Source organism: Hermetia illucens, chromosome 2 (genome assembly GCF_905115235.1).
Source record: "Hermetia illucens chromosome 2, iHerIll2.2.curated.20191125, whole genome shotgun sequence".
Lineage (NCBI taxonomy): Eukaryota > Metazoa > Arthropoda > Insecta > Diptera > Stratiomyidae > Hermetia > Hermetia illucens.
In genome coordinates, this window is record NC_051850.1 from 187,571,693 (window position 1) to 187,584,465 (window position 12,773).

At 45.9% G+C, this 12,773-nt stretch overlaps 1 protein-coding gene across 3 annotated transcripts in view; it reads right to left on the bottom strand.

Moving 5' to 3' along the window:
- Positions 1–12,773, bottom strand: part of LOC119650092 (Down syndrome cell adhesion molecule-like protein Dscam2) — a 305,680-nt gene that overhangs the window by 82,290 nt on the left and 210,617 nt on the right. For all 3 annotated transcript variants that reach the window (XM_038052607.1, XM_038052609.1, XM_038052608.1), the window contains exons 9-12: positions 5,178–5,268; positions 4,938–5,025; positions 4,546–4,694; positions 3,594–3,717 (exon numbers count right to left, since the gene is read on the bottom strand). In XM_038052607.1, coding sequence (XP_037908535.1) covers positions 3,594–3,717; positions 4,546–4,694; positions 4,938–5,025; positions 5,178–5,268 — 452 coding nt within the window. The remainder of the gene's footprint in view (positions 1–3,593; positions 3,718–4,545; positions 4,695–4,937; positions 5,026–5,177; positions 5,269–12,773) is intronic.

Consider the following 12,773-nt stretch of genomic DNA (forward strand, 5'->3'; position numbering starts at 1 on the left):
GCGGTAATCTGGGCAGAAAGAACCCAACTCAGCACACAAGCCAGGGAATTACATAAGCTCCAAAGGCTGGCTTGCGTGTGTATCAGTGTGGCAATGAGGACATGCCCAACGGCATCCCTGGAGGTCCTTCTGGGATTAACAGCATTAACAGCATCTGCACATACAGATGCAGGCAAGGAGATCAATATTCAGGATGGCCGGTAGTATGAGCGAGGCGGGGAGCTGCCTAAATCGAAGGAAGATTGATATCCTTTCTAGGCGGTATCCCGAATTACTAATACCGAGGGACAACATGACAACGAGGTTTCACTTCAATAAGAAGTTTGAAACACGTTGGAGTAACAAGGCAAACTGGGAGAGCGTGGCTGCGACATACGGCTTAAACCAGGAACTGATTACTTGGTACACTGACGGATCCCTCGCAGCAGAGGGAGCGGGTGCCGGTGTCATTGGTCCAAGGAAAATGTACTTTGAGCCAATGGGCAGGTACACTAGCATATTCCAGACGGAAATTTACGCCATAGACAAATGTGCCTTCTTTAATCTGCAAAGGAACTACAGGGGGCAGAACATAGCTATTTTCACCGATAGCCAAGCAGCGATCAAGGCACTTAGGTCCAACCAGGTGAACTCTAAACTGGTATGGGAATACCTTGAGAGACTGAATACACTCGGCTCGTCCTACAAGGTCTGGATACTTTGGGTTCCAGCCCATGCTGGGTTGGAAGGCAATGAGGCAGCGGATGAATTAGCCAAGAAGGGAGCAAGGATGCCTTTACACGGGCCAGAACCCTTCTGTGGAATCGGAAACGGTTTCATGGCTATGAATCTAAGAAACGAAGAGAAACGGTTGAGGGAACTATATTGGGCGGGCCTATCAGGGATGAAGCAGTCCAGGGTGCTTATTGGGGGATACGAACCCATGCGTACAAAGGATTGCTTAAACCTCACCAAAAAGAACCTCCGAATCATAGTGGGAATTCTCACTGGTCATTGTGGGGTGAACTATCACCTAGGGAAGCTTGGGATATCTACGGACACTGCCTGCAGGTTTTGTGAGGAGGATGACGAAACTTCTATGCACGTCCTGGGACAGTATCCGGCACTTGTGCAAAGTAGGTCGATACATCTGGGAGAACACTTAATACCAGATGCAAAGCTGAAACATCTGAAAGTGGAGAACATACTAAAATTCCTAACGGTTACAGGCCTGCTTGAGATACTATGATCAACAGGTACACTATAACCAGTAAAAGAGGCACAATAGTTCTTCAAGGACGCGGTGCGACTTTCCCTTAACAGAATAATAATAATGACACCGATGACGGACCGCAGGAGTACGTTGTTTCCGCGGGTGTTCCACAGGGCTCCGTATTGGGCCCACTACTGTGGAACATCATGTACAACGATGTACGGGTTACGCTGACGACATAGCGCTGGTTGTTGTCGCAAAGCATCTCGAAGATGCTGAGTTATACTCAGGCGAGGCAATCAGTGCCGTCAAATGCTGGTTAGAGAGCTCTGGTCTGACGCTTGCGGAGGAAAAAACACAAGCGGCCCTCATCACCGGAAGAGAAATTACGCCTGTGTTAGAATCGGGAATCATATCATCACTTCCAAGCCGACCATCAAATACTTGGGGGTGGTGATAGACAGGAGGCTCAGCTATAAGCCACACGTTCAGTATGTTTGTGATAAATCATCCACTGCTAGTATGGCCCTGGCGAGGATGATGCCGAACGTAGAAGGGCCACGGCATACCTCTAGGTTGCTTATAGCCAGGGTGGTGACTTCGATCGTGCTCTATGCAACCCCAGTTTGGAGGGAGGCGTTGTGGATGTCAGAGAACGCTACCAAACTGAGTTCAGTCTACAGGAGGACAGCTCTGAGGGTATGCTCTGCCTTCAGGACTGTCTCAGATGATGCAGCATTCGTCATCTCTGGAATGATGGCGATTGACATCTTGGCAGATGAGATGGCGAATATATACAATGCGAAGCCAATCTCTCCCTTAACGCAGACGAAGAACGCCGAGGGAGAGATCCATAAATAGATGGCAAGAGCGGTGGGAATGCTCGGGAAAGGGTGGGTGGACTCACAGGCTCATTCCTGCCATGAAGGAGTGGTTGGAGAGACGACACAGTGAGATTAATTATAATCTCACCCAGTTTCTCACGGGACAGGGAGGATATCTCCAATACCTTCACAGGTTTAAATTGGAGACCTCACCCGACTGTCCAAATTGTGATGGAGTCCCAGAGGACCCAGAGCATGTATTCTTCCACTGTCTGAGATTTGTGGAGGAAAGGAGGGATCTAGAGGAGACTCAAGGAGAGGTGCTGGTACCAGAAAATCTGGTGCCGAAAATGCTAGCACATCAAAAGAATTGGGATGCGGTCAACTCCATGATCGCATCTATTCAAGATAAATTACGAAAGGCAGAGGAAAGGAGAAAAGCGCGGTCACGTGCGTCGCGTATAGAAGAAATGGGATTAAGCTGGAGTGAGCTGACTCCGCCCCGTGATGTAATACCTTATGGTGGCTCCGCGGGGCAGGGAGGGAGTCGGGGGTGGACAGACAGACAGACAGACAGACAGACACCGTCTTGATTCTAACAAGGTTTTGTTTCCAGACAAGAAGCAGAAACTTTTTAATGACCCCAGCGCGGTTTGTTCCTATCTCAGTAAAACTGACAAGGATTTTGACTTCGATTCGTGATTAAGAACAGGACATGGATTCGCTAGTAATACATGTTTGAATCATGGAATCAACGAAGAAAGTGCTGTTCCATCATCACAATGCATCGACATATTTAATGGTGGTATTCCGCCCCCCGGATTTTCAGGATAATTGACGTCAAAAGTTGAGACATTCACCGAAATAAAGGCTTATTTTGCAGGTCTTGCAAGCCATCTTTTCAAAGGACACCGGAATGTTACAGGATCATTTATTTGTCCATAATGGAGACTGTATGATTCCGTTCTCCTTTATTTCGCATAAATATCCTGCGTTGAATAGACATGAGTACAGGTCTTGAACGCATATTATCATTTGAGGAAATGCCAGGGCACAGTAATTTTACAAATTGTAATTCCTCCGCCGTTCGGTTCAGGTTACCCTACCTTCAGCTCCAGCAATATACGCTTCATTGGTTATCCAAAAAATATGTAATCGCATATCTTTCAGGATTCAATAGCGCGTAACACATTCACAGATTTCTACATATTACTTGACATAAATTCGACATTACGCAAAGTATCATATGAACTCCGGGACGGAGACGATGATAATAATGTCAGCCATCATTCAGGTCACAATGTCACGATGGATATAATGAGAGAATTATTAACACACAACAAGTCCTGATTTCTTCACATGAACTCTTCGAGATTTAGGATGTGTGGCACACGATCTCCGTCCAAGCATGGCAAGATATATTCAGTGCAAAATTGTGTAAAGGTTTTGATAGCTTCGATCCATCAAAACTGAAAGGTTTTTTTTTTTTTGGTCCTTGAGCTGGAGAGTGTGCGAAGCGTGATGGAGGAGTCATGTGGTATACACAGGGATGAAATGTCGCGGAAAAATAGACTTACCCCCTAATTGAAGCTCGGCAGTCGATTGTATCTGTTCCCATTCGTTCGTCACGAAGCACTGATACATTCCCTGGTCCTCTTTTTGAACTTTTTTAATAATAATTCGTGGTGGATCGGAATGAATCTGTAATAGAGAAAAAATGAGATTGATGAGTTCTGCTTTCTTCTTCGGGATGAAAGTACATCCATGCCATGTCCACAGATTGATAAGGGAATGTAGGAATTGATTGAAATGTGGATGGATGCTCCTAGGAGGAGATGAGTACCGTCTTATCCTTGCCAGGACTGTGGGTTCGTTTATTTTCGGTGGATACTCTTGACTATCGATTGCATTATGTAGATTGCTTTGACGACAAGAGTGTCTCCATATTTAACTGAAGGCTTCAGGAGTATGGCCACAGAAGGATGGCTGAATCGAATTACTGAATTTTCAAGTTGCTGAATCAGCCAAAAGAAAAAAAGCAAGGAGACAGGAAAATTCGACATTCTTGCAGGGAAGCAATCAAAACGGATTGGAAGTTGTATCTATGGTGAGTACTACCTATAATTTCTTGAAATTCTGATCGGATTTGTCCGCTCCTTGAATCACCGATAATAGCAATAGTCATCATCTGAAGGACCTTTCTTTTTCCATTAAGAACTATTGGAAGTTTGCCTGATACTGCAACTACAAGTTGATACTTTCAAAAATCCCCACTGTCCGTTCCAAATGCTATAAAACCTGGTCCAGAATTTCTATTTTAATTTCCTTTGAAATTTAATTAAACGTAATATCTTTTTGTCTCATCGATGACAATGTCCTTGTAGTACACCCTTGTGTGTATCTACATGGATGCCATGTCTATGATAATTGAAAAGGGATTAAAGTGGTTTGAAATTGATTCAGGCGGTGTCTGACGGTGGAGGGAGGGTTGATGTTTCTGGTTTGGCTTTAAAATTGTTTTGGTCATACCTCAATTCGATTATCTCTCAGGATTGGTTTTCCATCATGTAACCAATTAACATCCTGGACGGGATGTCCTGAAACTATACACTGAAATTGTGCGTCCTTATCCACGTCGACTGTTTGTACCTGAGGCTGCAGGTGTGCCGTGAGCGGTGCTGAAATGGCAAAATATGAAAATCGGATTTGTATTTTAATAAATATTGTATCGCATGTCGTCTGGAAGATAATTCGGTGTGATGAGTTTATATGCCGTATGCGGGGTGGAAGGACGGTGACGTGTTAGCGAGTTCATAATTGACTTATCCTTGCGGTCTGACTGTGAATATTTTAGGTAGTAGCCGGTGAGGCTTCCCTCGGTGCCGGCTATCCAGGTGAGTTTCCAAAAGCAAAAGGCTTACCTGTTACTGTAAGGGCCACTTGTATTGTCTCCTCGCCTGCTGTGTTGTTTACCCAGCACAAGTACTTCCCACTATCCTCCAGTCTCGCCTTGGGTTCAGTTGGTAATCAAAAACAATCAGAGAAAAATCTTTTAATTGAAATGCTCGGAATTCAAGGAAACCACCCCCATCTTTCTCGGTTAATAAATTCACGTGCATATTTGCCGAAATCCCGTGTGTGATTCATTAATTTCTATTTACCTTTGTAATCTTGAGTAAACCCGCTGATACCATTGTAATTCTTTCGCTGAGCTGTAGCGGTAGAAGCTGTTCGTTTTCCTCCTTGAACCACCTTTGGAAGTAAAGCACAAGGCAATTAACTTAAGAGGTTTGGCTGAAAGCAAATATTATTTTTACACGGAGGGTCGGCTGGGACTCAATACTCCGGGGAGAGAATTATTGTGTGGATATACGATATGTAAGTACATATGTTGCTCGGGGAACCATATGAAATGTTTGGGGAGTTTGACTTCATATGCAAGTTTTATGTGAGGAGCAGTCAGGGATGGGAAGTTTGTGCGTCTGCACCTCTTAGAAAATCGTTCTTTTGTTAAACGATATAATGGCGGAAATTAAGGGTAATAGTCTTTAATTAGTGTTTGTTGGGATATGAGTTATTATGAGGAACATGGGTTAATGTGGTGATAAACGGAATAATTTTGGTTTATACGAATTTCAGTTTAATCGAACTTTTTAGGAAAATCATTTGAGAAAGAAGAGGTAAAGGAAAGCCAAAGGTCGATAAGGCAGGCGAGAGGTCATCGACATCATGGTGGCATCTCCTAACATCGCGGCTCTGATCGGAGAGTGGAGGGTATCAAACGAAATCACACTCTCGGATCACAGACGCATTGATTTCGTTATGGGCATGGATCTACCTCCACCCCCTCCATTTCGGAATCCGAGGAAGACAGATTGGGTAATGTATCAAACAGAATTGAACGCCCGAGTCACGATCCCTGGGAATCGCATCAAATCCATTGCTGGAATTGAGGAGACAACCCAGATGATCACAACTAGCATGAGAGAAGCTTTCGAAGAAAGCTGTCAACTCAAGATGCCAAAGAAGGGTAAAACACCATGGTGGAACTCGGATTTGGCAAAACAGAGGAGAACGACAAGGATGTTCCTCAATCGTGCTCTGAAGGGTGAATCAAGTACTAGCTGGAATCGTTATAAAGAGGCACAGAAGGCTCTAAAGAAGAGCATAAGATCGGCTAAACGATCATCTTGGAGACGCTTTTGCGAACAGACTAACTCTCTTGAGGCAAGCTCAAAGCTGAAGCGGATTCTGGTCAAAGAACGTAGCCAGAAACTGGGTTCTTTAAGTTTACAGAATGGGAAATCCACAGAAAGCGATGAAGAAACGGCAAATCATTTGCTTGAAGTACACTTCCCAGGCAGTATCCAAAATCTAATCTCAGGGCCAACAGGTGCATACAGCCCTCAACCAAGAGACTGGAATCTGGCATGCAAAGTAGTATCACTGGAGCAAGTGAAATGGGCATTTAACTCGTTTCATAGATACAAGTCTGCAGGTCCGGAAGGCATCATCCCTGCGCTAGTAATAGAAGGAATGGATGCTCTGGGTCTACACATTCGGAATATATATCGTGCATGCCTAGCACACGCTTATATTCCAATTAAATGCCGGGATATGAACGTGTTGTTCATTCCCAAACCAGGAAAACCCACCAACAGAGACGCAAAAAGCTTTCGACCGATAAGCCTAACGTCCTTTCTGCTAAAAGGACTAGAAAGATTAGTAGATCGGTTCATAAGGGATTATTATTATTCTGTTAAGGGAAAGTCGCACTGCGTCCTTGAAGAACTATTGTGCCCCTTTTACTGGTTATAGTGTACCTGTTGATCATAGTATCTCAAGCAGGCCAGTAACCGTTAGGAACTTTAGTATGTTCCCCACTTCCAGAAGTTTCAGCTTTGCATCTGGTATTAAGTGTTCTCCCAGATGTATCGACCTACTTTGCACAAGTGCTGGACACTGTCCCAGGACGTGCATAGAGGTTTCGTCCTCCTCCTCACAGAACCTGCAGGCAGTGTCCGTAGATATCCCTAGCTTCCTTAGGTGGTAGTTCAGCCGACAATGACCAGTGAGAATTCCCACTATGATTCGGAGGTTCTTTTTGGTGAGGTTTAAGCAATCCTTTGTGCGCATGGGTTCGTATCCCCCAATAAGCACCCTGGACTGCTCCATCCCTGGTAAGCCCGCCCAATATAGTTCCTTCAACCGTTTTTCTTCGTTTCTTAGATTCATAGCCATGAAACCGTTTCCGATTCCACAGAAGGGTTCTGGCCCGTATAAAGGCATCCCTGCTCCGTTCTTGGCTAGTTCATCCGCTACCTCATTGCCTTCCAGCCCAGCATGGCCTGGAACCCAAAGTATCCAGACCTTGTTGGACGAGCCGAGTGTATTCAGTCTCTCAAGGCATTCCCATACCAGTTTAGAGTTCACCTGGTTGGACCTAAGTGCCTTGATCGCTGCTTGGCTATCGGTGAAAATAGCTATGTTCTGCCCCCTGTAGTTCCTTTGCAGATTAAAGGAGGCACATTTGTCTATGGCGTAAATTTCCGCCTGGAATATGCTAGTGTACCTGCCCATTGGCTCAAAGTACATTTTCCTTGGACCAATGACACCGGCACCCGCTCCCTCTGCTGTGAGGGATCCGTCAGTGTACTAAGTAATCAGTTGCTGGTTTAAGCCGTATGTCGCAGCCACGCTCTCAAGGCAAACTGGCCTTGTTATTCCAACGTGTTTCAACGTGTTTATCGAAGTGGAACCTCGTTGTCATGTTGTCCCTCGGTATCAGTAATTCGGGATACCGCCTAGAAAGGATATCAATCTTCCTTCGATTTAGGCAGCTCCCCGCCTCACTCATGCTACCGGCCATCCTGAATATTGATTTCCTTGCCTGCATCTGTATGTGCAGATGGAGAGGGGTTAATCCCAGAAGGACCTCCAGGGATGCCGTTGGGCATGTCCTCATTGCCCCACTGATACACACGCAAGCCAGCCTTTGGAGCTTATGTAATTCCCTGGCTTGTGTGCTGAGTTGAGTTCTTTCTGCCCAGATTACCGCTCCATAGGTAATCATTCATCATTCATAAGGGATACACACATTCCTAAATGGCCACTTCACCATAGGCAACACGCCTACCAGAAAGGCAAATCCACGGAGACAGCACTCATGAACTTACGGCAAAAATTGAAAAGGCGATGTCCGATAAAGAATACGCCTTAGGCGCATCAACATCGAAGGTGCCTCCAATTATGCCTCATTCGCGGCAATTTGTGATGCGGCAAGACAGCATGGAATCCAACTGCTGCTAATCAGTTGGATACTTCACATGCTAGAGTGGAGAAAAATCCACATATCGGTCGGCCAGAAGTCTATTGAAGCAGGATGTCTCAGGGGTTGCCCACAGGGAGGGGTTCTCTCTCCACTGTTATGGCTCTTGGTGATGGATACCCTGCTGTGGCTCCTGGAGGACAAAAAAGTCTTCGCGCAAGTATTTCCGGACGACCTAGCAGTAATAATTACCGGTAAGTTTGCGGACACAGTATGTGACCGCTTGAATGCAACTCTGCATGTAATCCACAGCTGGTGCCTCCACAATGGACTCACGGTCTAGGACTGGACTAGTTATGTTCACTAGGAACGTCAGGTGGGGCAGCTATACGCTACCCACCTTAGCTGGGGCGGAAATCCAGCTGGCACAAACAGTCAAGTACTTAGGAGTACATTTCGACTCCAAGTTAACGTGGAAGCATCATATCCAGGAACAATACCAGAAATCCTGCAGGTTGCTCTGGTGCTGTAGGAATGCGATAGGTAATACCTGGGGACTTTCACCAAAACGGATATATTGGATGTATACATCCATAATAAAAGCCATTTTGATGTATGCATGCATCGTCTGGTGGCCAAGACTTAACTTTGCTAACAGCAGGAAGCTGCTAACGCAGATTCAGAGACTTGGTTGCTTAAGTATTACTGGAGCAATGAGTACTACGCCGACTGCGGCACTTGAAGCTATCCTAAATTTACCCCCATTCATTTGGAGGTGAAACGGAAAGCAGCCAACGACGCATATAGGCTCGATACCATTGGAGCGTGGAAAGGCGGCCAATCCAACGGGCGTGCGTCTATCTGGAAATTCCTTGAAAAACATAGGGTAGCCCTGATGCCGACCGATCATATGGTTTCCAGATTCGTCTTTGAAAAGACATACACTGTCGTAATTACCGAAACAGAAGAATGGTCGACAAGTGGCCATGAGTCTTTTCAGATTACAGACCTAATAATCTTCACCGATGGGTCAGTCACAGAGGATGGATCGGGTGCAGGTGTGTTCTCGGAGAATCCGATTATAGAACTGGCCCGACCCCTCGGAAAAATGACGACCATATTCCAGGCGGAGATATATGCCATTTCATTGGCAACAGAAGAATGTCTTCGACAAAAATGGAGGGGTCGCACCATTCGAATCTGTTCCGACAGTCGGGCGGCATTATCAGCACTAAATGGCAACGATATATCAAGCCAGTTGGTGTGGAGTTGTCATCAGGTGCTGCTGAAACTTGGCCGACTGAATGAAACATTCCTGATGTGGGTGCCGGGGCACTCTAACATCGCCGGTAATGAGGATGCTGACAGACTGGCTCACCGAGGGTCTCGATCCACAATGTTGGGGCCAGAAACAGCTCTTGGAATCCGACCATCTACTGTCAAGTCTACTCTGAAGAGTGAAATTGCAAGGATTCACGCAACCGAGTGGAGAAATTTGGACTCTTGAGCGGCATTTTTGTTGTCCCTTAAGAAGTGGGACATGAAAACCCTAGTAGGGCTTTTGACGGGACACTGTCCCTTAAACTACCATATGGAAAAAAGTGGGATAGCCATTTCGGCTGTGTGCAGCCAATGTGAGGAGGAGGAGGAGACGGCCGTGCACTTTTTATGCAGCTACCCGGCATCCTCAGATCTCAGACGAAGACACCTTGGCAAGGTTTTCTTCAATGAAGAATCTGCACACTCTCTGCCTCTTGAGAATGTTCTCAGATTCGCTAAAACCTGCGAACACCGTAGGCGGGAGGCCATTGAATAGGCAACTTACGGGGATAGTACAATGGGCCTAATAATGGCCTGAGTGCTCGGAGCTGCGGCTCCCTCCAGTTAACTAAACTAAAAAAAGCTTGGTGGTGGGACTAGGAACTCCAACATCCAGTACCACTCATGATTTAAGGTGCATCCCAGAGCGGATAGATCATAGTCTAAGGGACATTATTTCAGTTCCGAATAACACGACCTGAATAACTGAGTGGAGTGCGTTATAAAATAATCGAGCTCCACGAGATTATTAAAAATACCAACGAACATCAGGTTCCAAACTTGCAAACCCAATATATCGAGCGTATAAATCGACGCTCGAGTTTATAAATCGACGGGCGGTCAAAGGGTACAATAAGTTCCAGGGCGAAATGTGAATTGGTACCCACGATGGAGCCTAAAACCTGGGAAACGCTTGCTGAACCAATACAAACAGTTCTACTACCAAACCCTATCTCCACCTCGACGTGGAGCTCGCTGGGAGTTCATTCTTAGTGAAAAACTGCAGACGGAGAAGGATGAACACGAGTCTCCCGCGCCTAAATACGGGACAAATTGTACCAACTGGTCCTCTAGGTTGGGGTTTGGGTAGAGCTGATGACCCTACACGGAAAACCGATGTTACCAAGCTACAGAAGGAGCGTTGGACAGGATGAATTTTAAAACAACGAACCCGGCAACAACAACGGAATAAAGATTTGCGCATTTTCCCATGGAATGTGCCTTCTCTGTACAGACCGAATGCTGCTGAGCAATTAGCCGATACCCGGTTTCCTGGAGAAGAGGAATTCCTTTACCAACTATCTTTTGTTTTTATAGGGTTTTGGGATAGTCCCTCGTTCTTGGTCGTTTCCGGCCACTTAGGATGACCTTTAGGCCATCAACAAATCATATTTGTCATTGCAATATTTAAAATGGTCTGTTACTGGTGAAAGGACCTTGATTGTGGTTATTTCCACAAGTTTAAGCCCAGTCAAATTATTCAGAAGTACCGTCGAGAAACACTAGAAGATACAGGATTGCATTGCTTAATGCGGACCTATACTCTAAGATACATATTCGAAATCAGATGCGCTACGCATATCCGCCTAAATTACTTAGTTGCTCATGACATGAGGCTTGCCAAAGGGGAGAGTTGAAGTTATCTTACAAGACTCACCCCGTGGTAATATGTTGGAAAATATTCCGTGTTTTGGCAACAAGTAATTCGATTGAAAACTTAATAGCGTATATATTGTTGACATGAATTAGTTAACCATTTCCGCGTAAATCGGATCGGACAGACAGACATATGAGGAACTGCCATATCTCATACCAGGTGCGACCTCGATTGGCGGATTGGGGTATACCTATTGATGTGTAAATATGTGTTAATGTACTTTTATTTTCTGACTTTGCATGGGCTAGTGTTTCCTCATCTCTGGCGCGTGGACCAAAATGGCTATGGGAAAGATACCCAGAAAACAAACCCAACGTGAAAGAAAAGAGGAAACTTAGGGTGCACGGGCTTGGAACTCCGGCCCCACGCTTTTGGGGGTAAGTAAGCGGGCTCCCGCTCGTCGATATCCCTCGACCGGAGTGGTGGACAACTTTCTAAACATGATTTAGAGTTGAAAAAGGAGTGTTCAAGCAAAGCAAGACCTTGCCAAGAACACAAAAAAGTGGAAAATGGATGGTTGCCCGACTAAAGCGGTTTTGACACCCACCGCATTTGTCCGAGAGGGAAGACCACAAGAGGTACTCCGAGACCAAAAAATTGACCTATTCAGAAGAAGCAATGAAAAAAATCAATCATTGCATGGTCGATCGGGACTCACTTGAGCACCCTACAGAAACCGTGACGGTGGTGTATGGGTTACAGACTCGGCTGGTCGAGCGGTGATATGGGCAGTCGGCCGTGGTTTCGTGTGGTCGAAAATAAGCAGTGTGTACGTGTACAGCTGCTACGGTCTACTCAATCTCAAATTGTCTGCATTTGCAGACACGTTAGAAAACCATGTTCTCGATGCAAGGCGACGAAGACCAAAGTTGATTGCTGGTGACTTCAACGTTTGGGCCCTCGAGTGGGGAAGCAGGGAGAGTAGCGCAAGGGGAAGAAGTCTATTAGAGACTTTTGCCTAGTTAGATTTAATTTCGGCCAATGAAGGTGATGCATGCATCTTTCGGAAAGGAGGGTTTTCCCCAATCGTAGACCTGACCAGTCAGTCTTGCACTGGTACGTGGTATGTCGTGACTCGTTAGCGAAGACTACACTAATAGCGATCACCAGCCAATCATCTTTAAACTGAAGAGGGAGCCACAGGCAGGGAAACAGGATACTTAAATTAAAAGAGGGACGAAGACGGCTACGGTTTCTTGCCAGGGCAGAGGCAACTCTTCAAACGCTGCCTCACCTCTGCCCTGGGAGCAGCGTGACCAAAGCGGCTCGCAGATGTTATGCGGTCCCTTCTATAATTCGCAAAACACGACAGAGGTGCGAATTATATTCTACGTAAATCCGCCTACAGTTCAGACCAAAAGCTTGGCCGGAGCTAAACCATTTTTTTAGGGATCGGTGGAGTCCTAAGTGCGCATTGACTTGATGCCGGATCGGAAAAGCGAGCGCATAACACCTGCGAGCCGCTTCGATCACGCTGCTCCCAGGGCAGAGGTGAGGCAGCATCTGAAGAGT